The sequence below is a fragment of the Mirounga leonina genome, unplaced genomic scaffold (assembly GCF_011800145.1).
Source record: "Mirounga leonina isolate KUSES-001 unplaced genomic scaffold, KU_Mleo_1.0 Mir_150, whole genome shotgun sequence".
Lineage (NCBI taxonomy): Eukaryota > Metazoa > Chordata > Mammalia > Carnivora > Phocidae > Mirounga > Mirounga leonina.
This window is the reverse complement of record NW_023270374.1, coordinates 29,343,586-29,370,335: the sequence shown is the minus strand read 5'-3', so window position 1 is coordinate 29,370,335 and position 26,750 is coordinate 29,343,586. Positions and strand designations below refer to the sequence as shown.

General features: G+C 50.0%; 1 protein-coding gene across 1 annotated transcript in view; it reads left to right on the top strand.

Moving 5' to 3' along the window:
- Positions 1-7,557: 7,557 nt before the first annotated feature.
- KIAA1755 (KIAA1755 ortholog) overlaps positions 7,558-26,750 on the top strand; it is a 40,230-nt gene continuing 21,037 nt past the window's right edge. The window contains exons 1-4 of the mRNA XM_035006300.1: positions 7,558-7,692; positions 18,182-18,379; positions 21,963-23,286; positions 24,053-24,241. Of these exons, the coding sequence (XP_034862191.1) occupies positions 7,690-7,692; positions 18,182-18,379; positions 21,963-23,286; positions 24,053-24,241 (1,714 nt within the window). The 5' untranslated portion in view covers positions 7,558-7,689. The remainder of the gene's footprint in view (positions 7,693-18,181; positions 18,380-21,962; positions 23,287-24,052; positions 24,242-26,750) is intronic.

Here is a 26,750-nt window from a genome sequence, read left to right as displayed (position 1 = left end):
CCTTCCTTCTACCGTCTGCTCATCCAGCAGCTACAGGAATCTTTTGGGAAAAATAAGTCTGATTACATTACTCTCCTCTTAGTTCCCGCCCATGGCTTTTTAGGGCTCTAAGGCAAAAACCTCCTCCGCCCCTTCTTGTGTCCCTGTCCCTCTCACTGTGCCTCTTTTGTGCTTCCAACTCTTCTCCTGCCACAGGACTTCTGCATATACTCTTCCTTCTGATTGTAATGCTTTTCCCTGACTTCTTTCACCAGTTCATCCTTTCTCTCTCTTCAGATCTCAGGTTAAGCCTTCAGGGGAGCCCTCCCAGACCCTTAGAATCTACTGGATTCCTTTGGTATCTGCTTTTCCCCTCTTGAACAACCATGCCACGATTTGTATGATGCTTCATTATTAGGATCTGATCCCCTACTACACTGTGAGCTACACAAGGGCAAGGCCTGTCTGTCATGTTCACCCTGCTACTCCCAGGACTCAACACACTGTCCCTGGCATACAGTGGGTGATCAATAAATGCATCTGTGTCTCTTGCAGGACATGACCAATGCTCGTAGCTATTGCCTCACAGCAGGCAGGGGGGAGGAGGCAAAGCAGAGATTATTGGTTCCATTGTACAGCTGAAAAAAACTGAGATTTGGAGAATTTAAGTAAACCATCATGAGCCCCCAGGGTGTTAGTGGGCAGGCAGGGACTGGAACTCAGGGCCCTGCATATATATCATGAGCTCCTCTACTAGGAAACAATTTTAGGGACAGTGCAAACATGACAGGTAGGTGTCCTGGCTGGGCAGGGCGACACTGTGTGAGTCAGCCCTCTGTGGGTGGACCTCCGTGCTGTAAATCAGGACAGACAAACAAGGTACGTTTTAAGTATCAGGGGCTTTTATTCTCATAGGTTGTTTCCATCTCTGTCCCTGTGGACCAGACTGTGGGCATCCTAGGAGAGGATGGGACAGTGCCTGAGGTATCCATGTGTCCCCAGCTCTCCTCCACTCCCATCCCAAGACCTGGTCTCAGGAAACTCATCTAAACACCACATTTTCACCTGCAAGAAGAGAAGGTCCTTGAGGGACAACACCAAGTCTTTTCCATCTTTTCTCTTCCCACTGTTCATGAACTGGGCAATGATCCCCAAAGCTTTTGTTGGCTTAGCCTGTGATCTCCATCCCTCTCCTTCTGGTTTCTTTGAAGAACTTCTCCCCCACTCCTTGCGGTCCTGGTAGAGCTACCATCATATGCTCCCATCCAGCGGTGGGCATAGAGTCTATTCTGACCAATCAGAATATCCTCATTACCCTGACCACAGTAACTGGCTAAGGAATAGACTTGGGACCCAAGCAAGGCCAGTCAAGGTCTCTTCCTTAGGATTAGTATATAGATGTAGGGTAAAAATGTTGTGGTGCTAGGATTGACCCTCTGACACTTACAATCAAGAGTCCTTGATAGGTAAGGTCAATTTCATCTAGGGCAGGCCATAGGTTATGTTACTGTGCTCTTCAGCCTCCCTGTTCTGGGTCTTTGCCCCCAAACTTGAAAATAATCTCTGTGTCTCCCCTTAGTCTCAGCATCCCAGAGAGGAGCATATTCCCTTCCAACCCAGACTTACACAGCTCAGTGTGGTGTGAGTTGCATCCTCTGCAACAGATGCCAAAGTCAGAGTTAGAAGTGCAAGGAACTTACTGGGAGTGATGCCCGTGAGAGTGAAGGGGAGACAGGCAAAAAGAGCACGGGAGAGACTTCAGACCACGCCACAGGTCTGACATCCATGAAAGGAAGAACGGAAGAAAGGGGGATGGGGTAGAAAGAATTTCAGACTGTGGTACAGCACTAAGAAAGTCTCAGCCCAGTGGGGAGCCCTGGCACAGAGATTGTTCACAGAAGAGGCCCACATCAGGCAGAGATGGTGACTCCTTGTGCATACTGTGCTCAGCTGGGGGCTATTCCAGAAGCACGTGGCCTCAGGTCAAAAGCTGTATCCTGGAGGAATCCACAATTCACTGAACTTCCAGCTATGGGATCCCTCTTTTATTTTTTTTAAGATTTTATCTTTATTTAGTTCAGAGAGAGAGAGAGAGAGAACAGAGGGAGAAGCAGACTCCCCGCTGAGCAGAGAGCCCGACGAGGGGCTCGATCCCAGGACCCTGAGATTATGATCTGAGCCGAAGGCAGTCGCTTAACCAACTGAGCCACCCAGGTGCCACCCCCCCTTTTTCTAAGATTTTGTTTTTATTTATTTTAAAGAGAGATTTGATCACTATATTCTTTGATAAAAGTGAGTATAAATTTATCTTTTCTGTTTATAAAAGTAATACATGTTAATTTTTGAAAAATTGGGAAAAAAACAATAAAGTATATAGGTGTTAATTATAGCTTAGAGGGCACAGTATCAATTGTGTGCATATATGTATAAACCTTATCACACTGAAATCGATATATATTTTTTGTGTCCTGCTTTTCTCACTGTATATCAATCATAACCATTTCCTATATAAGTAAATATGCCTTGAATGTATGATTTTTAGTGGCTGCAGAATTTCACATAATAAAACATCCTAATATTTATTTACCCATTTTGACAATGTAAGAAGCTGCCTTGTGTGTGTGTGTGTGTGTGTGTGTGAAAGTCATTGCAAGGAATAGCCTTATATAAATCTTTTCGGGCACCTGGGTGGCTCAGTCGGTTAAGCGACTGCTTTCGGCTCAGGTCACGATCTCAGTGTCCTGGGATCGAATCCCACATTGGGCTCCCCACTCTGCGGGGAGCCTGCTTCTCCCTCTCCCACTCCCCCTGCTTGTGTTCCCTCTCTCGTTGTCTCTCTCTCTCTGTCAAATAAATAAATAAAATCTTAAAAAAAAAAAAAGAAAGAAAATAATTTTGGGCGCCTGGGTGGCTCAGTTGGTTAAGCGACTGCCTTCGGCTCAGGTCATGATCCTGGAGTCCCGGGATCGAGTCCCGCATCGGGGTCCCTGCTCCATGGGGAGCCTGCTTCTCCCTCTGACCTTCCCCCCTCTCATGTGCTCTCTGTCTCTCTCATTCTCTCTGTCTCAGATAAATAAATAAAATCTTAAAAAGAAAAATCTTTTCTTGCATCTCTGATTATCTCCTGTTACTGAAAGGTGATTTTAAGTGCCTAAAAGGAGATTTACAGAAATGAAATCAGAGCTGTTTAAACCACGGATCATTGATGTGAATGTTATTTCTACTTTTCACCTCACCGGGAAAAGGTGTTGAATGTTCTATAAATGTTTGTCTTTAGCTATATATTTTCTTTCTTTTTTTTATTCTTATGTTAATCCCCATACATTACATCATTAGTTTTAGATGTAGTGTTCCATGATTCATTGTTTGTGCATAACACCCAGTGCTCCATGCAGAATGTGCCCTCCTCAATACCCACCACCAGGCTAACCCATCCTCCCACCCCCCTCCCCTCTAGAACCCTCAGTTTGTTTTTCAGAGTCCATCGTCTCTCATGGTCCGTCTACCCCTCCGATTTCCCCCGCTTCATTCTTCCCCTCCTGCTAGCTTCTTCTTCTTCTTCTTTTTTTTTTCTTAACATATATTGCATTATTTGTTTCAGAGGTACAGATCTGAGATTCAAAAGTCTTGCACAATTCACAGCGCTTACCAGAGCACATACCCTCCCCAGTGTCTATCACCCAGTCACCCCATCCCTCCCACCACCCCCCAACTCCAGCAACCCTCAGTTTGTTTCCTGCGATTAAGAATTCCTCTTATCAGTGAGGTCATATGATACATGTCTTTCTCTGTTTGACTTATTTCGCTCAACATAATACCCTCCAGTTCCATCCACGTCGTTGCAAATGGCAAGATCTCATTCCTTTTGATGGCTACATAATATTCCATTGTATATATATACCACATCTTCTTTATCCATTCATCTGTCGATGGACATCTTGGCTCTTTCCACAGGTTGGCTATTGTGGACATTGTTGCTATAAACATCGGGGTGCACGTACCCCTTCGGATACCTACTTTTGTATCTTTGGGGTAAATACCCAGTAGTGCAATTGCTGGATCATATGGTAGCTCTATTTTCAACTTTTTGAGGAACCTCCATACTGTTTTCCAGAGTGGCTGCACCAGCTTGCATTCCCACCAACAGTGTAGGAGGGTTATGGGATCCCTCTTGAAGGGAGATCTAAATGGCACGCTCCATGGCTGATCCAGCGCCTCAGTACCTACTCATTCTAGTAACAGTCCGTAGGAAATTTTAAGGCGAGATTCAAAGCCAAGCCTTCTGCCTCCAGAGTCTGTGCCTTTCTCAATGTTAATCTTCCTTATACATTAGGGACCACAAATATTAGATAAATATTGTCTTAACGCCAACTCCTATTGATTGGTAGCGGCTGCCTGGGCTCTGTGTTGAGGAGGATTCTGAGGCTGCTTCTAAGTTCTGCAGGAAGGTTCTTGATTGATTCCTGATGCCTACCATGGGTAGGAAAGCAGTGAGTGTGCATATGTGTGCCAAGTATTTGCTATCCTTATAGTAGGAAGAAATAAATATTGAATGAATGAATTTGGAATCGCATGACATTCTGTTTGAATTAGGCAACTCTCTTCCCCCCAAGTGAGACTGTCTCTGGGGGGAGATGTCCTGGCACCTGGCCCTGGGAATCTCAGAGTCATAGGGACAACTGCCATCTGCTGGGGACCTCTTACATGCCAGGCACTGAGTTAGGCTCTTTCAATCATCACCTCACTGGATTCTCACAAAAGTCCCATGAGGAGAGGATTAGAGCCTCCAATTTATGCTGAGGAAATTGTGGTCCTGAAAGAGGAGGGATCTGTGCAAGGTGACCCAGCAGCTCAGTAGCAGAGACCCATTTCCACCACGCTTCCCCACTTTCTCCACTCCACCATATGTAAGACCAGCGATGGGTTTCATTATTTCTCCAAATCTCGTGTAGCAAGTGGAGCATGATTCATCCAGTCAATCATTTGCCAAAGAGAGAGGAAATACATTGAACAGTCTTTGGAAAATCCTCTGGAAAGTCCCTGAGAGATGAATCAAATCCAATCCAATAGTTAAGCCTGTGTAGTTGGAGACCGATTTCACAACTATTGGCCCCTTACATAAACAACACCATTTTATGTGTCATATATTAATTCTGCTGTGTACCAGACACAGTGCAAAGCATTTTACATTCATTGACTTATTTAATCCTCACCACAGTCCCATGAGGAAATAAGTTATATGCTGTCTTACAAACGACGGATTTGAGGTTCAGAAATGTGAACTTCCTTGAGGTCACACACAGTATGGAGCCAAACCATACAAGGGTGTAGGTATGTGTATGTACATTTTTGGCTGTACGTGGAGTAGTACCATGTTAGTAGAGATTATTTTTGGAAGAGCATGCATGGGAATAAAGATACAAAGGATGTTGAGAGGACCAAGGGATGGACTGTAATGAGCACCATTGTTTATAAGCTACTTCAGATCCATTCCCACCCTTTAGATGACCTACTAGTCCCAATATGTTCAGTGTTATGGGACCTTGGGCACATGACCCAACTAGAATCTCTCATTTAAGTCTTTGAATCTAGAAAAGAGTGACACATAGCTTGGGATTCATTCAGGTAGCACAGGAAGGTGGCTAATAACATAATTTCTGGAAATGGATAGCCTTGTGCAATTTCAGGCTCCACATCAGTACCTATCCCACATTGGGCAAGTTACATAACCTCTCTGTGCCTCATTTTTTTCGTCTGTAAAATAAGGACAATCACAGAAACTACCTCATAACTGTTACACACTTAGAGAAGTAGCAGTACATAGAAAGTTCTACTTTGGTGTGTTTTTCTGTCTTGATGTATTTCCATCAGTCTTCCAAGAGTTTACCATTCATTCCCACAAGAAGACCCCTGGAGTATCTCATCTGGTTCCTGTGCTTTCCAGAGGATGGGCCCCCAGTCTTCTCGTTGATTCTGCGAGCTCCCGATACTCTGCTAATCCATTATTTCTCTGCTAAACTGACTCAGAGTCGGTCTGTTATCCGCAACCCCAGAACACTGGATGTCATGTCAATTCTGTCTCACTGCAAAACTGGGACTCTGCAGGCTGCAAGCTGGAATCCCCCCAATTCCCAGTGGAATTCTTTACCTGACAACAACAAATCTGTTCTTGCTCAAATTTATGTCTGGAGTAGTGACGCCAAAAAAGACTGCCCCTGCAGGTTGGACACACGGATTTGCTTGCTTAATACATGCTGTGGAGGGAGTCTCTGGCTGTGTGGCATGGTGAAACTATTCGGGATTATTAGTCCCAAATTAACAGTGAGCAAATGGGAGGACCAAGGATATGAAGGAACTTGTTAAAAGTTATACAGCAAGATGGGGTGGTTCTTAGCTCAGGTTTTTCTCTGCTAAAAGACTGATTAACCTATGTGGGGTGGGAGGTGGGCTATAAATAAGGCTCGGGCTTTGAACTCGAACCCTCAGTACTACACTTGCCCTTTGTCAGGTCTTCACTGATTCCCAGTTTCTTTAAGCTTAATGGTACCTCAGGGCCTATGCACACGCTGTTCCTTCTGCCTGGAACTCTGTTTCTTCCCCCATCACCCTTCCCCCACTCTTCACCTAATCCCTTCCCCTTTTTCAGATCTAGGCTTCTCTGTCCCTTCCTAGACCACCAGCTCCAAGTTGGTCCCCCTACAGTTCCCAATGTCCACATTTGTCTGTTGCCTTAGCAGTTACCACACTCAACCATTATTTGTTTCTGTTTATTTGTTTCTTGCCTCTCTTCCCCACTAGATTATACATTACCTGAGGGCAGAGGCTCCGACTTCTGGCTCAGTCCTTGGCACAATGTTTGGTCAATAAATGGATGAACCCCAGAGTCATCCAGCCAGAAATCATCTAGTTTCTAGTCTCCCTCCAAAGCTGAGGAACAATGGCTTGACCAAGGCCACAATGCTCGTCATTATCTGCGAGAACAGACCAGAACTTGCGAACAGCCCAGCCCCATCACTTCTAAGTCTTGAATTGGGCCATCCTGATGGTGGGTGGTGTAGGCTTCACAGGGGCAAGAAGTTGGGACAGATGCCTGCTCTTCGCCACCCAGTCTAAGAAGCAGGTACTAGCTTCAGCAGCTGCAGCAGTAGCATCATCCCCATTTTACAGATGAGGAAACTGAGGCTTAGGACACTTTGTGCCTGGCGAGTGGACGAGGCGGAGACGCAAACCCCGGGCTGAGGCTGAAGCGGTGCGCGCCTAGCCGTGGGTGCGGCGCCGGGGCGGGGGCCTGGCCGGGCCGGCGGGGCGGCGGGGCCGAGGGGGGTGGGCGGAAAGGCGGCAGGCAGCCCAACTGCTCTGGGCGGCGGCGCGGCCCCGGGCCGGGAGGGGGCCGCCTGCTTGTCCTCCCGCGCGGCGGGCGGGGCGCGGGCCGGGCCCCGCCACAAAGGGGCCGCCGTCGCGCCGCCCCGTCCCGCGCGGGGAGCAGCGCTCCGACCCGCCCCTGCGGCCGCCCGCGGCCCCCCGCCCGCCTCGCCCTGCCTCCAGTCCCGTCTCGCCGGCTCTGTCGGGCTCTCTCCCTGTGTCGCCGGCCTGGCCTCCCCTCCCCAGCCAGCCCGCTCTGCTCGCTCCAGTGCTTGGAGGGGGCCGCGCCCCACAGACCGACCTGCGGACAGACGGATCCCGAGCCCCGGAGAGGAGCAGCCCGTCACCATGGTAATGCCTGCCAAGGCCTGGACCACCTGGCTCTGTCCCCTTTTGGTGGGGGTGTCCAGGGCGGACACCGACCTTTTATGCTATGACCCTCAGTACCTCACCACGGGTCTGTGTTAAGTGCCTTCCACCAGGATGGGGGGTGGGTATGCGGGTCGGGGTGCCGGGATCCCCCTCTGGCCATGTCCTTTCTCCTCTCTGGGCGTGAAGTGGATGGATAAGATTGGATGACTTGTGAACTTTGATGTCGCCCCATCCCAGGCACAGATCAGAGCTGGAACCCTAGCCCTTGGGCCTTAGACAAAACGCGGGGTGGTGTTGCGTTTTGGACTCAGGGCTGAGGGTCAGGTATGTCCACTGGCCCCACGCAGGGTGTGGATGGAGATGGGGGGGGGGTTCAAGGCCCCTCCCAGTGCCCAGTGGAGAGGAGGGAGTTGCTCACCAAAACTTGGGGTGTTTTTGCCACTTTAGACTCAGGGCAGAAAAGTCAGATGTGCACCGAGTCCTGACATGAGGTGGTCTCGTGGAAACGGGGTAGGGGGAGGTAGGCCTAGGAGAGGGGGAAGAAGGAGGGTGATACCTCCATACTGTGGCTTCCTTGGCTGGCCCCTTGATAAGGTTGAGATGCTCTGGGAGAGGTGTGTGTGTGTACGTGCCAATATCTGGGAACACGGAATGAAAGGAAAGTCTGTTTTCAGTGAATCGCAGCCCAGCTCCCAACAGGCCCAGGAGACCCAGGCAGATTCCGGGAGCAGTGGGGATTTGGAAAAGTGCTGTGAAGACAGGCCGAGGCTTTCACCCTTGACTGATGGGCCATGTTGAGTTTGTGTGGGTTTTCACTGGGTGCAGAAGAATTCTATTTAGATGGGCATTCACCCCTGCAGAGCACACCAAAGCGTGTTCCCATTGACTCACACGGCTGAACACACGTGCCCTCCGACACACACACGGCTTACCCACCTGCTGTCCCTACTGCTAAAATGTGGGCGTCCACACCACAGACATACTGCAAAACCAGGCTGCTAGATCCATACACCAGCAGGACACGCATACAGCACACATTGCTGTCCAAGCTGTTTGACAGAAATCTTCGTAAGCTCGTGGTTCTTCAGCTCTCAGTCCCGGGCAAGGCTCTGTGCCCGGCCATTTACATGCAGGAGCTCGTGTAACTCACACCAGCCCTAAAAACAGACCTGCTGGTATCTCCACCCCACAGATGGGGACCTGAGGCTCTGGGAGCTTCAGTGGCTGCCCAAGGTCACCCGACCAGGAAGTGGGAAATAGGACAGCCTGAATTCTGAACAGCTTTCAGCTGTCCTGGCCACCCCAGAACCACACCTGCACCAAGTAGTGTTTGCTAAACCTTGACCAGTTTTGGACCTAACTCAGTTATTACTTTCAGAATCCAGAACCTCCTCGCTGAACGCCAGACCCTCAGATCAAGAGTCAGGCCCTGGGTGGCTCCTGAAAAGGTTGAGCAACTCTTTCCTAAATAGGCATGATGGACAGGTTTTCTCCCACTTTTGTCACCTTCCCACCTCTCTGGCCTCACCTCGGTACTTGAGCCACTCTGACCTTGGTTCAGAACTTCTTATCTTTCACGTTCCCTCCTGCCACAGGGCCTTTGCATAGGCTGTTCCTGCTGGGTGGTACCCCTTCACCTGAAGAATTCCTATCCATCCTGTAAATCTCCACCCAAGTATCACGTCCTCAGGAAAGCCTTTCCCAGTTTCCCTGGCTCCCACTCTAGCCATGTATCTTTCCTTCATGGCTCCATCACAGTTATTCTTTTCCAGGGATGATTTGATTTAAGGCTACCTCGTGCTCTGGGACAGCCCAGTGTCAGAGCGTCTTATGACAAAGGGGCTTTGGGCTTATCCGGTTTCACATTCCCGAACTTTTAGTTCTATCATAACAATCTTTGCATATTCACTTACTGGAAAAGGCATTATGAAGAAAGAACAAAATCAAAATTACTATTTGCTTAATATTTTTCTTTTAATCAACTTACCTTATACACTTAAACATACATTTAAAAAAGAAAGTTTATATCACCACCATGAAAAATCAGTATCCATTGTCGTAAACACAAGGTAACTGTAAAAATGTATACAATGAAGGCAAATTTGTGTTAGTAAATTCTGGCTCGATGAGGTTGGCTCTGGATGATTCCAAGACGGAGGACTGCTTTCTTTTTGTTAAAAGGAGTAATCACTGGGTGTCTGAGAGGTGTTTTAAGATATCCTGGCACTGAACTGAGACTTTCTCTTTGGTGTTCTCAGGAGGACCAAACGAGTTGGGGTAACTTTCTGTGATCTCACATCGAGTTCGTGTCCTCCCCAACTCATCTTGTGGGTCATCCAAGCTTTGAGAAAAGCTGGTTGAATCCAATTTATTCAACATTGCCAAAGTACCTACTTTGTGGTACTCCCCCAAGGCACCCACTATGTGCCCGGCCCCATGTAAGGACCTGCATGTGAGAAGAGTAAGCCCTGGTCCCTGCGCTGGGGGCTTCTAGCGCCTACTCGCTGCATTTCCAGGCTGGGTGATGGGCAATGGGAGTCCCTCTTTCTGCCTGGAAGCATATGTGTTGTGAAAAGCGAAGAGATGTGGGTTGAGTGGGGCTCTGAAGGGTGGAAAGGAGCTCGCCCAGTCCAGGGAGGGGGTACAACACGAGCTCAGGCAGTGCTTCTCAAAGTGGGGCACCCGCCGTGGATCCTGGGTAAGGAGACTTTAGATGAATATTTTTATTTACAGTTTTTCATCTTAGTGAGCGGTAGGAAGTGATTTAGGCAGCACAAGCACATGATGATAAATAAAAATCCATGGATTTAAGTTGGAAATAAATTGACAAATGAATTGACAAGAAGACAAATGTGAAGTAAATAATAATCAATATCGAGTAAAATAAATTAGGAGGTATGAACAGCAAGAAAAACTCATGCGTGTGGCACATGGGTGATTGGGAAGTCCTGGGCTAGAATGTCAAGTGTGTTAGAGGATGCAGGACAGGTACGCTGCTGTGGACTGATGGCCACTAGGGGCAGGCTGAGGTGCTAAGGCAGTGGAGAGCCACTCAAGGTTGTTGAGCAGTGGAGGGTCACAGTTGCGTCTGCGTGTTAAAAGGCCATTGTAGTGGCCAGAGGAGAACCAGGCCTGGGGAAAGGGGCAGAAGAGCTGGTGGTGATGGGCCATGTTCATACCACAGCCCTACCATTTACTGGTGATAGATCCTTGGGCTCAGTTTCTTAACCTGTAAAATGGGAATAAAAATACCCATCCCATAGAATTGTTGGGAAGATGAAATAAAATAATGTTAATAAAATAATGAAAAGCACTTAGGATAAAGCCTGATACAGAAGCTTGCTCAATAAGAAGCTCTAGTTATAATTGCTATTATTATCATTATGTGGGTGATGGTGAGCCCCAGGGCAAAAGAGGCAGAGAGAGAAAAGAACAAACACAAAACTAAGCCCCGGACAGGTGAAGTGACTTGCTCAGTGTCACACAGATGACACATGACTGAGCTGGACTTGAATGTGGGTCTTCTAACACCCACTTGCTTTTCAGTTCACTGCATCTGGGCTGTTTTTCCAGTTTCTGAAAGGTTCTTTTTTCTTTCTTTCTTTCTCTCTCTTTTTTTTTTATAAGGAGCCAATTCTCACTCATGCTTCCACCCACACAAAAATAAAAAGGATTTAAAGCAGAAGAAGTTTTAGTTGGACACGAGCAACAACTTCCTGGCAGCCAGGGCAACAGAATACTGCTTTTAGAATTTCCAGCCTGGAGAAGTTCAAGAGGAAGTTCCCAGGTAGCTGAACCTCGCGGTCCCAAGCTGATATCCACTGGGCTATATCTGGCTCTCAGATGTGTTTGGTTTGGCTAACCTTTAGAACATGGGGAGGCTTTACTAAAATATCAGCAAATCCAGCAATGTTGGGCGAAGGCAACACTGGGCTGGAGCTGATGAGGTGGGACATGTGCCCCAGGCCCCACTACTCCTATCGATTCCCCGACACTGAGGCTGATTGTTAGGGGCCACTCACCAAGGAGCTAGAGGGGTTATTTTCTCACACTTCTGTATTCCATGTCACCTTTCAGTCCCCTGTGGGCACTTGTGTCTGTGGCTGGTGGTGTAGATTTTTCCTGGGCTGAGTTTCAGCGTGGATGAAACAGATCTTTTTAAACTTTCCCTTCAATTGAGGATTAACTGATCCCATTTAGAAACCATGTCCCAGCTCCACACCTTCCTGCACCTGATTATACCTTGAATTCTAGAATGGCCCTGCTGGAAGGACCCTTAGAGATAGATCGATAAGCCCTGGGGAAATTGAGGCCACGGCCACCCTGTGAGTCAAGGGTGGAATCTCACCTTCCCTAAGCATCCCTACCACGGAGGAGAGCAGGGGATGACGGCAGCCCCGGGACACTGCCTACCTCAGTTTCTCGCAGCCCTCTCTCTTCCCAAGCTAGGAGGCGCTGATGCTAAGTGATGCTCAAAGCTTTGTCTGGTGGAGCAAATGGATAAACCTGGGCCTTTTTTTTTTTTTTTTAATTTTTAATTTATTTATTTGACAGAGAGAGACATAGCGAGAGCAGGAACACAAGCAGGGGGGGTGGGAGAGGGAGAAGCAGGCTTCCCGCCGAGCAGGGAGCCCGATGTGGGACTCGATCCCAGGACCCTGGGATCATGACCTGAGCCGAAGGCAGACGCTTAACAACTGAGCCACCCAGGCGCCCAACCTGGGCCTTTAAGAAGAGTTCGGCACACATCTCAGAAAGCCCAGCTAACAACATCTGGTGAGCCCATTTAAAAAAGGGAACAGGCCTTAAAAACACACACAATCGCACTTTTATTTTCCCCCTTGATTATAAAAGCTACACAGGCTGGTTACAGAATGGTCGGAAAATCCAGCAAACTATGAAGAAAAGGAAAACGGTGACTTATGAGTCCCCTGCCCCTCACGGCGCTCAGGGGGTGAAGGCAGTTAATACTTTCTTCCAAGACCTCTTAGCTTACGCACATTTTTGCACAGTGGAGATCACACTGTCTGGGAGTTTTTTCTTTTAGAAACTTCCAATAGTGAGAAGAGTTGTTCCCTTTGGGGTGAGGGAGTTGCCTGGCGGGGATCCTCTTTCCGGGGTGGTGGAAATCTTGTATGTTGATCTGGGCAGTGGTCACGGGGATAGGCACATAGGTAAAAACCCATCAACCTTGTGTATTTTACTTCATAAAATAATAATGGAAGCTCAGTGCAAAACGTTGACACAGAAGTGCAGAAACCTCCCTCTCCCACCCCTTCCCACTCCCGTGCCCAGAGGGAACCGCTGGGGACAGACACTTTTCTGTCAGCACCATAGCAGTTTCCTCGGGTCCATCCAGAGGCCCATGAGCATCGTCCAGGCTCCAGCCTGGCAGTGGGGTCTGCGGGGGTCCCCTTTGGGGGCTCCTTCTCTGCTGCTGGAGAGGGGCTGGAGGGCTGCAGACCGGCTTTGGCTGGTCTTGCCTTCTCCCTTTTCAGCTTCACGCTGGCTCTTGCAAGGAACGGTTAAAGACCCAGCCTGGCTGTGCTCACTGGGGAGGAATGGAAACACGTCGATTAAGTTTCACGGAAATCATTTTGAGGGGCCCGTGTCTGGCCAGCGGTGTTTGGGTTCCTGAGGGCCCAGGCTGGGCTGCCCGATTGGTTTTGAGTGGAGAGGGGCCAGCTTTCCTTCCTGCAGGCTCCTGGGCTCCCATACTGTGTGCTCACCCCCATACTTGGACAGCTTATGAACCCCTGGGGTTCAGGCTCGTAGCAGGTAACGCTCCGGCCAAGAGCTTGGAGTCCCATTAACTTGGAACATTCTTGTTTTTTACTGGCTGCCCCTTAAATCGTTATAGTGTGCTGCCAGTGAGCCCATTTGTGAAAGCCAAAGGCATCCCATCTGCGAGCTTTAGTCTGCGAGAAGTAAACAGCTTGAAACGCTGCAGGCCAGGCAGCTGGGAAGGCCACCCTGAAGGCTGGTGGCTGCTGCTGGCCCCAAGGCGGGCAAGGCACCAGGGGGCAGGGGAAGACGGCGGGCCTGACTGGCCAGGACTGGGTTGGATCGTGGCTCCGTCTTTCTCCTCCTCTCAGCAATCTTGGACAAGATGAGCTTCAGCTTCTTTATCTGTAGGGCGGGATGTTTCTTCTCTGCCCCAGGACCATTGTGTGGCTAAGCAAGAGAATGTGAGTGAACACAGGGCCTGGTGCACAGCAGGTGCCTGGAAGCTGTTGTTATTCTTGGGGTGACAGCAGTGGGTTCAGGAAGGGGGGTCAGGAGGGGCACATGGCTTCACACAGAGGTGTGGACTCTAGCTTTGTCGGACAGGAGGAGTAAAAACAAAAACAAAAAAATCATAAAAAAGGCAGCAGAAACTTACCCTTTTCTCAGGACCCCCGCATGCATCATCTCCCTGCATCTGCAGAAGAATCATCTGAGCAAGATAGGATAGGCTCTAGATTCCCCGTTTACAGATGGGTAAACTGAGGCACATCAAGGCAGAGATGCCCCGAGGTTGGCATGCAGACCACAGTCAGGACACAGGCTGTCACAGGCTAGAGCTAAATAACACAGAGTCGTGTGGTGGGCTACTCAGGCCCTTTGCACTTCCCTCTGATATTCTGGGGGCCCCCAGAGAAAACCCCCCTCTCACGATAAGATGTCTTCACCACCTCTCTAATGCATGGCAAGCTTGCTTTGGAAGACAGAAAGAGAAACTTGATGAGCCTTTAGGAGGTGACCAGATGTCCTAGAACTTATGTGTTTGTTCTCATTGCTTACTTACAGAACTAAAACAGTAAGAATGAAATATATTTTATATAATAAGTGTGTATTTAGCATATAGTTATATATTGCATTATTTATAGAAATATGTACTAATGTAAGGTCTATCCTGTAGCTATAATAATAAATGTATATGATAAATATAAATATATTTATATAAATAAAATAATACAAAAACCGCCCAATGCATCATTGGTTTATCTTTGAAGTTCCATTCCATTTGTGCCAGTTGATGCTGATTTTCCCCATAAAGTGATGACATAATAATAACCATAGTGATGGCCACGAGCATAGCGGTGATAGCTGTTGCTGAATTGAGCACCTACTAAGTGCTAGTCCTGTGCAGAGACCCTCCGTGTCTTATCTCATTCCGTCTCGCTCACCTGTTTAAGGCACGTACAACCACAAATTCCAGTTTTCCCAGTAAGGAAACTGAAGCAGAGAGAGCTAAGCAACTTGCCAGGTCACATAAGCACTTACCATTTGGTAAGAGCAGGGATTTGAACTCAGGCAGTCTGGCTGCATTCTCATAACCAGTATGGTGGCATAGAGTCTTCGTTTAAAATGCAATTATATAAGTATTTTTGGTGAGTGATTTGGGGGAGGGGGGAAGCAGTACAAATGGTACTTGGAGATGCTAAAATTCATGAAATGCCAGCGAATGATTAAATTTCCAAAAAACAAAACGAAACAAACCTAGCCCAACTCAACGTGCACACAAGGAAAGGCCCAGAGAGGGAAGGCACCTACTCAAGGTGGCACAATGATGTGGAACCCGGGAAAGCAAGTGCCCCAGGAGAGGCTGGGGGAGTGGGGAAGGCTGGGAAGGGGTGCTGGCTTCATTGATTTAGTGTGTCTGCGTGGTCACAGGTGTCAGTCAGGGTCCTCTAGCTCTGGGTTTCCATTCCCACTGCTGTCCTCAAGATGGCGTGGGTAGGGGAAAACTCTCAGGGTTTGGCCTTGTTTTGGAGGGGAAGAGCTTTAGAAGAGGTGGCCAGGCCAGATGAGCCTTTCCCTGTTCTGCCAACTTGAAGACGCCCCTCTCCCTGTCCCTGACCTTGCCTGGCACCTCAATGTGAAAGTAGCCCTTCCTGGGCATGCACACTTTTGACATCAAGAACTCGCGGTACATCATCCCTACCACGTTTACGTTATGACAATGGTGAGACCCTCCTTCCTTCAGAATGGGGGTTGTAGACATACATTCCTTCCACGACTAGTGATGGGGGCCCTACCCTGTGCCCAGTGCTGTGTGGGTGCGGGGGCAGAGTGGTGACCCTGACATTGGTCCAGTGACCATTGGTCACAAGTCCCCTGTGTTACAGCCTCCTGGCACTGGACTCTTGCTGAGATGGAGAAGTACCATATTCCTCCTCCTCAAAGCCCGTGTTTTATCTCCCTGTCTGAAGGGACCTCATTTGTAAAAATGATTTTTCTGCCCCAAATAAGCTCCGTTTACTCTGGATTCTAGTTTATTCTCATCTTGCTTTACATCCCTCAGTGACAGATGGACCCAGAGCTTGCAAGCAGTCTGGGCCAACCAGAATGGGTTCCATTAGGCATTTTAAGAGTTGAAAATCATAACCCATGGGTTCTATTACTACACCGGACTGGAAACCTCTGGTCTTGTCCAAAATGTTTTACAGATGGAAAAACCTGTGGTTCAGAGAGGGACGTTTTGTTTGTCCTTCCTCGGCATTTACTGAGCACCTGTTTTGGCCCAGGCCCTGTGCCAGGAACAGGAGACCCCGGAGGAAGAGGAGCTGATGCCCCCCGCTGTGGCAGTTCCCGTGCTGCTGAAACACATGGTCCCAGGCTTCGTAGCTTAACGCAGCATCCAGTTATTATCTTGCAGTTCTATAGATTGGAAGTCCAACACGGGTCTCACTGGGCTCAAACCAAGGTGTTGGCAGGCTGCACTCTTTTCGGGAGACTCTAGAGGAGAATCTGCTTGCCTTTTCTAGCAGCTAGGAGCAGCCCGTGTTCCTGGGCTCTTCCTCCATTTTCACAGCCAGCAACATGGCATCTCTCTGATCCTTCTTCCAACGTCACATTTCCCGCCCCCGATTCTCACCTCTTCAGCACCCTCTTGAACTTTGGAGACCCCTTGTGATTGCCTGGGGCCCACTGGATAATCCAGGATACTCTCCCTATCTTAAGGCCGGCTGATTCTCCATGCTTATTCCATCTTTGCCTTGTGGGGAAACAGACTGACAGGTTCCGGAGATTAGGACATGGGCATCTTTGGGGGCCACTATTCTGCTTACCAGCCCTGTCCTCAAGGAGCCCAGAGTCTTCAAGGGAGACGGCAATCAGCATGGGAACCTCTATGATGGGGCCCAGGAGAGGGGACACCTGGCCTGGGAGTGTGGGGGAGGGAAGTCAGGGGAAATCCCATGGAACAAATGAGGGCTGACTCAACTCTTGAAGAATGAGAAGGAGTTAGCCAGGTGAAGAGGGAGTGGAAGTGGAAGGTATCCTGGGAGGAAGGAACGGCATGTGCAGAGACCTGGAGGTAAGCAATAGAATGCAGGTGGCCCTGTGGCTGATGCATTAGAGAGGCAGACGGGCTTGGGGGTGGGGGGGGGGGAAGTGAGGCCAATGCCAAAGTCACAGGGGACCTGAATACCCAGAGGCTGTTACTTTCCTGAAGGCAGTGGGGATACTTCCGTGGTCAGGTTTGCATTTGAGAAAGATCACTGTGGGTGCCTGGTCCAGAATAGTTGGAAGTGAGGCTGCCTAAGGTTGGGTGGCAATGGGGAGGGGAGTCAGTGGAAGAGACAGGGGTCAGGCCTGGGTCAGTGCAGGGACAGGGGAGCAGAGCAGAACTGGTGGGTGAGCTGCTGGCTGTGGGAAGAGTAGAGGACGTGGCTGAGGGTTGTGTGTGAGCAGAGGAGGCAAGAGGAAGGGCAGGATGATGAGCAGATTTCTGGCCTGGGAGTCTGACTGGACTGTGGGGCCATCACTGAGGTAGGGACATGGGGGAGGGGTGGGTTTAGGGACATATGGAGTTGGGTTTGACGTGTTGATGATCTGTGCCTGGTGGACATCTAGGGAAGGTCTCCAAGAGGCAGCTCGTTATGTGAGTCTGGATCTGTGAGCTCATGTATCAATTATATTAATTTATATCAATCAGTTATTGCTGTGTAACCTCTCCAAAACTTGGCGTTAAAAAACAGCAATTATTTATTATCATTCACGCACCTGCATGTTGATGCACCTGCACGTTGACTACAGGTTGGGCTTCACTGATGGCTCAGCTTCAACCTGCAGGTCCGCAGGTCTGTCAGAAGGTGGGATTTGGGGATGCTGACCTCCCCGTTCCCTCTGGCCCTGACCTGAATGCCCCCATCATTCCTCCACTCCACCTTGGACCAGTGGATGACACTGAGCAAAGACTGCCAGAGGTGAGGGAATGAGGATGTCTTGAGGAAGCGTATTCTAGACAGAGGGAGATGCCAGTGCAAAGGCCCTGAGTTGGGATGGTGCCCAGTGTGTTTGAGGAACAGGAAAGAAGTCCACTATGGCTGGAGGGGCTGAAGGAGGGGTAGGGGTAGCAGAGGAGGTCAGCGAGTTAGCAGTAGCCTCAGTCATATGGGGCCTGGGAAGTCATGGGAGGTGGCCACTACCCTTATTATTACTCCTACGATCACTTTTCCTACTCTTCTCCTATCCCCCACAGGACCCCCCATCCCTGGACGCAGCCATCCAGCATGCCCTGGCAGGCCTCTACCCCCCTTTTGAGGCCACGGCGCCCACCATCCTGGGGCAGGTGTTCCGTCTCCTGGATTCTGACTTCCAGGGGGATGGGCTGAGCTTCCTCCTGGATTTCCTAATTCCTGCCCAGCGCCTGTGTGAGCAAGTGCGTGAAGCAGCCTGTGTAAGTTGGAAGGGACGGCGGGGCCGGGGAACAAGCACTCCCAGAACCAGGGGGCTGGAGGTGAGCAGAGAAGGAAGTGGGCTTGTGCGTGTCTTGTCTCAGAGCAAGTACTGAGGACATGGGATGGTTCTCCCGGTACCGTTGCTTTGCCCAAATGGAGATGTCAGCCCCCCAGTGGAGCAGGAAGCTCGCTTGGCCCTTTGCTCTCTGATATCTAGGAGTCAATCACGTTTATCCTTTCACTAGCAGGGAGTAAATCCTGGATGAAAGGCATCCTTGTGGGGTGGCCCCTGGGAGCCTGCCCTGGGGCTGGCACTGTAGGCATCACCAGGCTGCCTTGGCTGAAGTAGGTCAGCTACAGTGGAAACAGCAGAGAACGTTCCAGATCTTTCCTGGAGCCCTTGAGGCCTCAGGACTCACTTTTGTCCCAGGAGACCTCTTTGAACCCAGGTCTCAGGGAGACCCCTCTAAGGCAAAGGGGAAAGAAAAGTGTTTTAGGTAGGTCTCAGTAGCTGCAAATGACAGATCTTTACTCAAGGTTGATCTGGCCTCAGCCCCGAGTTGATACACCAATCAAACCCCTAGGGATTTCTGTCTCTTGTCTCTGCTTCCCGTTGCTTGCCAACCTCATTCTTACAGGCTAGATGTCCCCCCAAGACTGGGATCAACTCCCACCCGGGAGAGGAGAAAGAACTCTTCCCCATCAGCTGCAGATAGTAAAGTTGCCAGGAAGGATCCTGATTGGCCAGGCTTGGGTTGGATGTCCGCCCCTGGACCAATCACTGCAGCCAGAGAAATGGGATCGCGGGGTTGGCCGGGCTTGCATCATACGCCTACGTCTCTGGTCAGAGGTGATGACTGTTTTAAGGGTGGGGACAGGCCTTTGGAGACCAAACCCTCAGACGCCCGTTGCAGGAACTTGCCCACACCCTTCATGGGGTTGCCAGCTGTGCCCTGCTCTGCTGTTAATGCCCATCCCCCCGCTGCCCCAGCCTCGAGCATCACTAATAGGTTCATCGGTCCCGCTGGCTCCCGTGTATCAGGGACATGATACACCAGGGGCAAAAAATAAGAGTGGGGACTATGCACATCATTTCAGTGGTAGCAAGGAATTGAATACGGCAGCTAGAAGCTCAGGTTTGGGAGCCGGAACTAGAGATGGTTGGAACTGGAAGGAGACTGAGATGCTTCATTTCCTGGGCTCGGGGCGGTTCCTGGCACACAGAAACAGTGGCATACACAGTCATTGTTATTGCAAGAGAAGGAAGATTCTCACTGAACGCCTGCTGCCAACTCCCACTTATCCACCCTGACACTATTTTATGCATATCCTGCGCCCCCCGACTTGTTCCCCATGACAAGCTCTACAACTCCGCCCTTCCCCTTTTTGGCCGTTAAAACTGCATTTGCATGGTCTCCTTCCCCATTTCTTCCAGGAACAAGGGTCACAACCTTTTAATTTCTCTATTTTTAATTATGGGCGATTTTAATTATAATTATAGGTGAATTCATATCACCTCCAAGCCGGGGGCAGGATTACTAGTATGGCAGCAAGAGGGAGGTGCCCCAGGTTCAAAACCAGTCTCTGTCACCGTGGAGCTGGAGAATCACCCTCTGAGCTTCAGTTTCCTTAATGGGAAAGTGGGAATGTTGATAACACGGTGCCTATGTCCCAGAGATGATACACAGCCTGGCACAGAGCCTGGCATGCAGTAGGTGCTTAGTAGCCGTTGACTGTTACTGTCCCACTTCCTCCTTTCTCCCCTGGAAATAAGAATGTACCAGCCTCAAAGTCGGCCCTGGTAAAGGCCAGCACCCGGGGGTAGTCAGCACCCTCAGATAGAGTCCAGTGGGGGATCAGGGACAGACAAAGATGACTCCTAATGTGAAGGTCTAGGCACAAGTCCTGTTTATGCTGCTCTCAGCTGTGTGACCATTCTTTCTGTGTGACCGAAAGACCGGTTCTTTCACCCCCCTGAGCCTCAGTTGTCCTCATCTGTACAGTGGGGACAACGAAGCCTAAACACCCTGCCCCACCGAGTGACTGTGAGGTTCAAATAAGTGGATCATAACCGCCACCTCTAGGGTGCGTTGCTGTTTCTCAATACTGCTGGGTTGTTCAATACTGCCTTGTTCAATGAGAAGGTGAGGGAAAGCAGGTTGTAAACTGCAGAGAGCTCCGTGGAAGTAGTGGAGAAACTCGCAGACTCGAGGGGTTTATGGATAGGAAGGTTCCCTGCGGCAGCCAAATCTACAGTGTCACTGACGGGAAGGAACTGGTTTACCCACTCGGGGTACAAGGGTGGTCAGTTCTTGCCCCAGTTAATCAACCCGGGAAGCACCTGCTTCATTAATGGGAACTGCGGTGTCATTCTCTGGAGCTCTCCCACATACACATCCAAATTATGTTAAGATTATCCCGGTGTTACTCAATCCACAGGACTCTTTTCCGAAAGCCAGGTAGAGAGAGAGAGAGACCTGTTTGTCAGACCAGTGAGGCTGTTGCTTGCTGAGGTTGTTGTTGCCACATGGTGTCGCTGTGGGGCGCGGGTCCCACACAGCCCGGCGGAGCGGCTCCATCAAGAGAGATCAGTGTCCAACCCGCTCCAGGATGCCCTGCTGTGTCCACCTACATGGAGAATTGCTGGCACCTCCTGTTTAAAAAATTTTTTTTAAGTTTTGCCTCACCTGCCATGTCGTTACTCAGTAAAGGAAAATAAATAAATAAATAAATCATAAACAAATAAATAATAAACATTCAAGCCCAGAATAGTGGAATGATTTTTTTTTTTTCAAGGTCATCCAGCAAGGTAGTGGTGGGGTCATAGTTCCTGGCTTTTCACTCAGTATTGTTTCGACTTCATTCTGTAATCTCTCTGCTTAAAAATTATAGAATGGTGTAAATGCAGTAACTGACCCTCTTATTTTTTAATGGAAAATTCCATTTTTTCAAAGGGTAAATGTCAAAGGGAGAGGAAATTATTATTTATTGAACACCCACTTAGTGTATGCCAGGCATTGTGTTGTGGGGTTTTTTTTTACATATATATATAAAATCTCAATCCGCGTACCAACCCAATCGGATTATAAATATGGTCATTCCTATTTGCAGGTAGGAAAATTGAGGCTTAGAGTGGTTATGTAATCTGCACAAATCAGTGATTCAGACCTTGGGATCCACCTCTTCCTGGCTCTAAAATGAAGGGCTCAGACTTGATCTGGGTTGAGAGAAGTTTCGGATGGATGGGGAGAAGGGACCGTGACCCGAGCAATACGATCCTCGTGGGAAAGGCTCCTGTTAATTAGCATCTGCCACTCAGAGCTTTTCTCCCTTGTCAGTAGGCTAGCAAGCATTTTTAAGGTCAGGTTCAGGACTAGGGTGAGGCAGGAGAGGCATTTGCTCTAGGGGTCGTGCGTCTTGCAAGACCCTGAGATGGGGGGTCCCTCTTGCTGCATCTTAGGCACCTCTCTTGCCTCCCTGCCCCGCTCCTGATTCCATCTGGGAGAGGGAAGGAAGCAGACCGATGGGCAGGGCCTTTCAGGGCAGGATTCTCTGACGTCACCCTCACCCTTCTGTCCCCAGGCCCCGTACTCACACTGCCTCTTCCTGCATGAGGGCTGGCCTCTGTGTCTGCGGGGTGAGGTCGTGGTGCACCTGGCCCCCCTCAACCCCCTCTTACTGCGCCAAGGGGACTTCTATCTCCAAGTCGAGCCCCAGGAGGAACAGTCTGTCTGCATCATGATCAAGTGCCTCTCCTTGGACCTCCGCACAGTGGACGCAAAACCTGTTCCCGTGTCATCCTACCCTATACTTTTCACCCAGACATGGTTGGAGGCCATCAACAGTGACTTTGAGGGAAGTCCCCTACACAACTGCCTGGTCGCTTCAGAAGATGGAGTTGCCCCTGTGCCCTGGACCAAGATAACCAGTCCGGAGTTTGTGGATGACAGACCCCAAGCAGTGGATGTCGTCTCCCCAGCCTGGGGGTCCCTTCAGTTAGAGGCCCTCGATTTGAGCAACCCTCTGGAGCTGCACCAGCCCAGGTCCCCAGGCAGCCAGGTGTTGCTTGCCCGGAGCTTGGCCAAGGGCAAGGGTGGGACATATGGAAACAAGTACCCAGGACTCATCAAGGTGGAGCCAGCCAGGCCTGGGGAGGTGGCCTTTAGGATGGACCATGTGGCCAGCCAGGAGTTGGAGGGAGACTATGTGGTCCTCCTGGAGAGCAGAGGAGGGTCTCCCAGTAGGGAAGTGGAGACATCCAGTGAATGTCCTTTGGGGGCACTGGAGGAACTCTCCAAAACTAAGGAAATCCCTTTCTCTCAAAGAATGCCATCTCTCTCAGGGACCAATGGGGGACCTTCCTTGAAAAAATGGGCTTGTGAGAAGCCAGCAAGCTCAGGAAAGGAGCCCTGCATTTTGGGCTTGAGGAGAAAGGTCAACCATAAAGTTGACTTACCCACCCACGACTCAGAACACCAGCCCCAGGAGCCCTACCTCAACGTCCTTGAGAAGCCACTGCCCTGTGCCTCTGGCCTCGAGGCAGGTAGTTCATCTTCCTCCAAGATGCAGGGACCTCTGGGAAACCCAGAAGATACAGTGCAGCCCATGCCTGAACCAAAGCAAGCATCCTCCCTGCACGTGTGCCCAGCTTCCCTTCCTGCTGAAGCCAAGAAGGAAGAGAGGGCCAAACAGGGCCATGGGAGACCTCCCAAACCTGGCACTGGCCCCAGTCAGAATACCTCCTCTTCCAGATCCCCCACTCCTGGGCTCAGATTCTCCTTCTTGAAAGGGCAAAGGCAAGCCCTGGGGCCTCCAGAGAAAGCCTCACTCCAGCAGGACGGGCCCTGGAAAGCCTTGTGTTCACTCTACTCTCCCAAACCCCACCGAGCCAAGTGCTTGGGGAAAGGTAAGTCGCCCACTCACTCAGCTGGACAGGGGACTGTTCTCTGGACATGACCAGGTGACAAGGAGGCGCGGGTTGCCAGGGACAGAGACACCCTCCCCCCCAAACTGGCTCAGTGCACAGATGGCATTCAAGAGGCTGGAAGTCTCGGGGATCTGGAACGGAGCTGTAATGAGCCGGCCCGAGTCCACACCCAGCTCGGCCCCACACCGGCTGGCAGACCTTGGTCAAGGACTCCTTCTCGGTGTGTGTAAGTCCCACCGGCCTCACACAGTTGTTTTGAGGTTCAAAGACACACCAGAGGGTGCCGGGGTGGCTCAGACGGTTAAGCGTCTGCCTTCGGCTCAGGTCATGATCTCAGGGTCCTGGGATCGAGTCCCGCATCGGGCTCCCTGCTCCTTCGGAGCCTGCTTCTCCCTCTGCCTCTCTCTCTCTCTCTCATGAATAAATAAATAAATAATCTTAAAAAAAAAAAAAAAAGACACACCAGAAGTAAGGAGCTTAGGGGCGCCTGGCTGGCTCAGTTTGAAGAGCGTGTGACTCTTGATCTCAGGGTTGTGAGTTTGAGCCCCACGTTGGGTGTAGAGAGTACCAAACAAATAAACTTAAAAAAAAAAAAAAAGTAAGGAGCTTAGCATAACACCTGCCACATGGTAGGAGATCAATAGCTGTAAACTGTTCTTATCAGTCAGAAGGTGCCAGAGAATGCATTTCCTCTGGGGAAACCCATATTCTCCTTAATACCCTTTTCTTTGTTGTTCTTCCCCAGCTGGAACAACTCAGACCAAAACATCTGGCCCAGCCGCTGACTCAGGCCCACTGACCAGGGAAAAGCCTGGCTTCCCAGAAGGCCCTCCAGAAAGAGGCCCCACTCTGGATGAGGAGTCCCCAGGGCCTGAGCCCAGGATTGGGGCTCTGAATGTGGAGATCTTCCAGTCAAGGATAGCATGCCTGCCAGGTCCTCGGGGATCACAGGGCAGCTGGAGGGGGAGGGGAGGGTATTGGGGTGGGGGCAGGGGTAGGGGGAGGGTCTCTGAGCATCCTGATGCTGGTGGGTATGGAGATAGGGAAGGTCCTGGAGGCTTGTATTCTGGACCAAGCCTCACTGGGACTCAGGCTCTTCATCTTTCCAGTGAAGAAGTTGGATAATATGAAAGCAATTTCTAGATAGCCATCCATCCATCCATCCATCCATCCATCCATCCATCCATCCATCATCCTACTTTCAGTGAGGCATCCAAGGTGGGTGTTTTAGGTGAGTCCCCTAGAAGCAGCGCCCAAGACAGGGATCCTTGGGGAAGTGATTTGTTGAAGGTTGCTCTCAGGAGAAGGGGAGCGAGGGAAGCAGGACAGGGCGGGGGAGGAGTTGAGCAAGGACATGGCCTGACCCCATGAGGGTCTGGAGCATGAATTACACCACAGAGCTCGTTCCATTTTAAGGTGTAGGGGGCTGGTCTTTTGTATGCTTGGGTCTGTTGGTCATCAACCTAAGGATGGGAATCCTGGGACGGGGATGCAGGGTGAGCCCGTGATCCGGTTCAGTTAAGGGCAATTCTCCAGAGAAAGGGACATCTGGGAGCCAATACAGCCAACAGTCAACAGCCTCCGGGGGATGGGTATTCTAGCCCAAAGCAATCTGAGTGGGGTGTTACCAGCATCCGATAGAGAGGGTGTTACCTCTTCTGTTGAGTATTTATTCATCTTTGCAATAAATATTTCTTTAATACCGGCTTCGTACAGCCAGCCCTTGGGCTTAGCACTGAGGATTCAGGGGGGAACAAGTCTGATGTGTGCTCTGCTCTCAGAAAGTCTATATTCTCGTGGAAGAGAAAATTCAACAGGTTATTACAATCCAGTGTAAGCAAATTGCAGCCGTGGAGGACAGGCGAGCACCCTGGCCCAGGCTTGGGCTGGAGGACAGGTCACGGAGGAAGGAGGAAGCAATAGAAAGCTCAGTCCTAGAGCATGACTAAGGTGTTATCCAGGTGAAGGGGGGTGGGGAACAGTGTTTCAGACAGAGGGAACAGGATGTGCAAATGTCTAGAGGCAAGAGAGACCACAGGGCTTTCTGCGGCCTACTGTCTTGAAATTCTATTTTACTTCACAGACTTTGGCATCTCTGCAGGGCCCTGGACAGTGCTCTGTCTTTTTGAAACTCCAAGGGGGCATTGTCCGTCCTCTTCTGGGTCATCTTTGTTCAAACTCATGCTGTTTTTGCCCAGATTAATTGTACACAAAGGGCTTCACAATCCTTTCAGGGCTGTCATGTTCCAAGAGCTCAGATTTTGTCCATCAAAGGGCCCTGTTCTGGGAGGCAGGAGATCATTCTAATTTCAGTTTTATTGGCTTCCTCTGTGACCTCAGGGGAGTCACTTGCCCTCTCTGAGCCTTGTGTAAGAGGAAAGGAAGCAGATAGGACTTGGCTCACTGTCACTCTTTCCACAATACTCTTGTTGTGATTTTTGGACTTGCAACATACGCTGGTGGGTCCCGGGTGCCTGGAGCAGTGTGCCTGGTGCATAGTAGGTGCTCAAAAAGCATTTTTTGAATGAATGAATATTCTCCTTGTAGAGGCTCCTTCCATTTCCTCCCTTGACCGCCTCGTCTTCAGTGATCTTGTCCTCATCTCCCACAGCTTCTCCCACCACGGCCACCCCCAGGATTACATTACCCTGGCCCTCTTCCCTGCTCACCCACCAGCCCAATTTTAATAATCTTTCGGTCCCCCAGGCCCTGAACCTATTGGTCCAACCACCTTCTCTTCATCCCTCCCCACCCTTCATCATGTCCTCACTTCTTCCCAGCTCCGCTCCTGCTCACCTATTCAGAGACATCCCTCCAGCAAGATTCTCCTCTCTCTTGGACCATTCCCACCAGCCTAAGACATGTTGGCATCTTGCCCATCTGTCTTCACACCTTTTTCTGACTGCCTGAAGCTAGGAAAGGTGTTCAGCTTTTAAGGATCGCATGATTAGATTAGATTGGATTAGATTAGATTAGATTAGATTAGATTAGATTAGATTAGATTAGATTAGGCCGCCTGCATAATCCAGGCTAATCTTCCAACTAGAGGTCCTGCTTTAATCACATGGGCGAAGTCCCTTTGCCAGATAGGCCGGCATCTGCAAAGGCTCTCAATTAGGACGTGGGCACCTTTGGAACCATAACTCTGCTTACTGCGGGCACCAAGCCTTCGGAGAGGGCTGCGCAGGCTTTGCATGGAGAAATCCCAAACTCAGAAGAAAATGAACAGGGCCCCAGGGGTTGAGACCTCACCCCGAGCTCTCGGTTGCTCTGCACATATCTTTGAAATGCTTTTTGTCTTTAAAATTTCTATCCATTTTGTATTCTCCCTAAGAATACATTCGTATTTGTTTCAATATAAAAAAGAATGCTCTCAATGCCTTGCCAGTTACATCGCTTACCTCCCCCCCCCCCCCCCCCCCCCCCCCCCCCCCCCCCCCCCC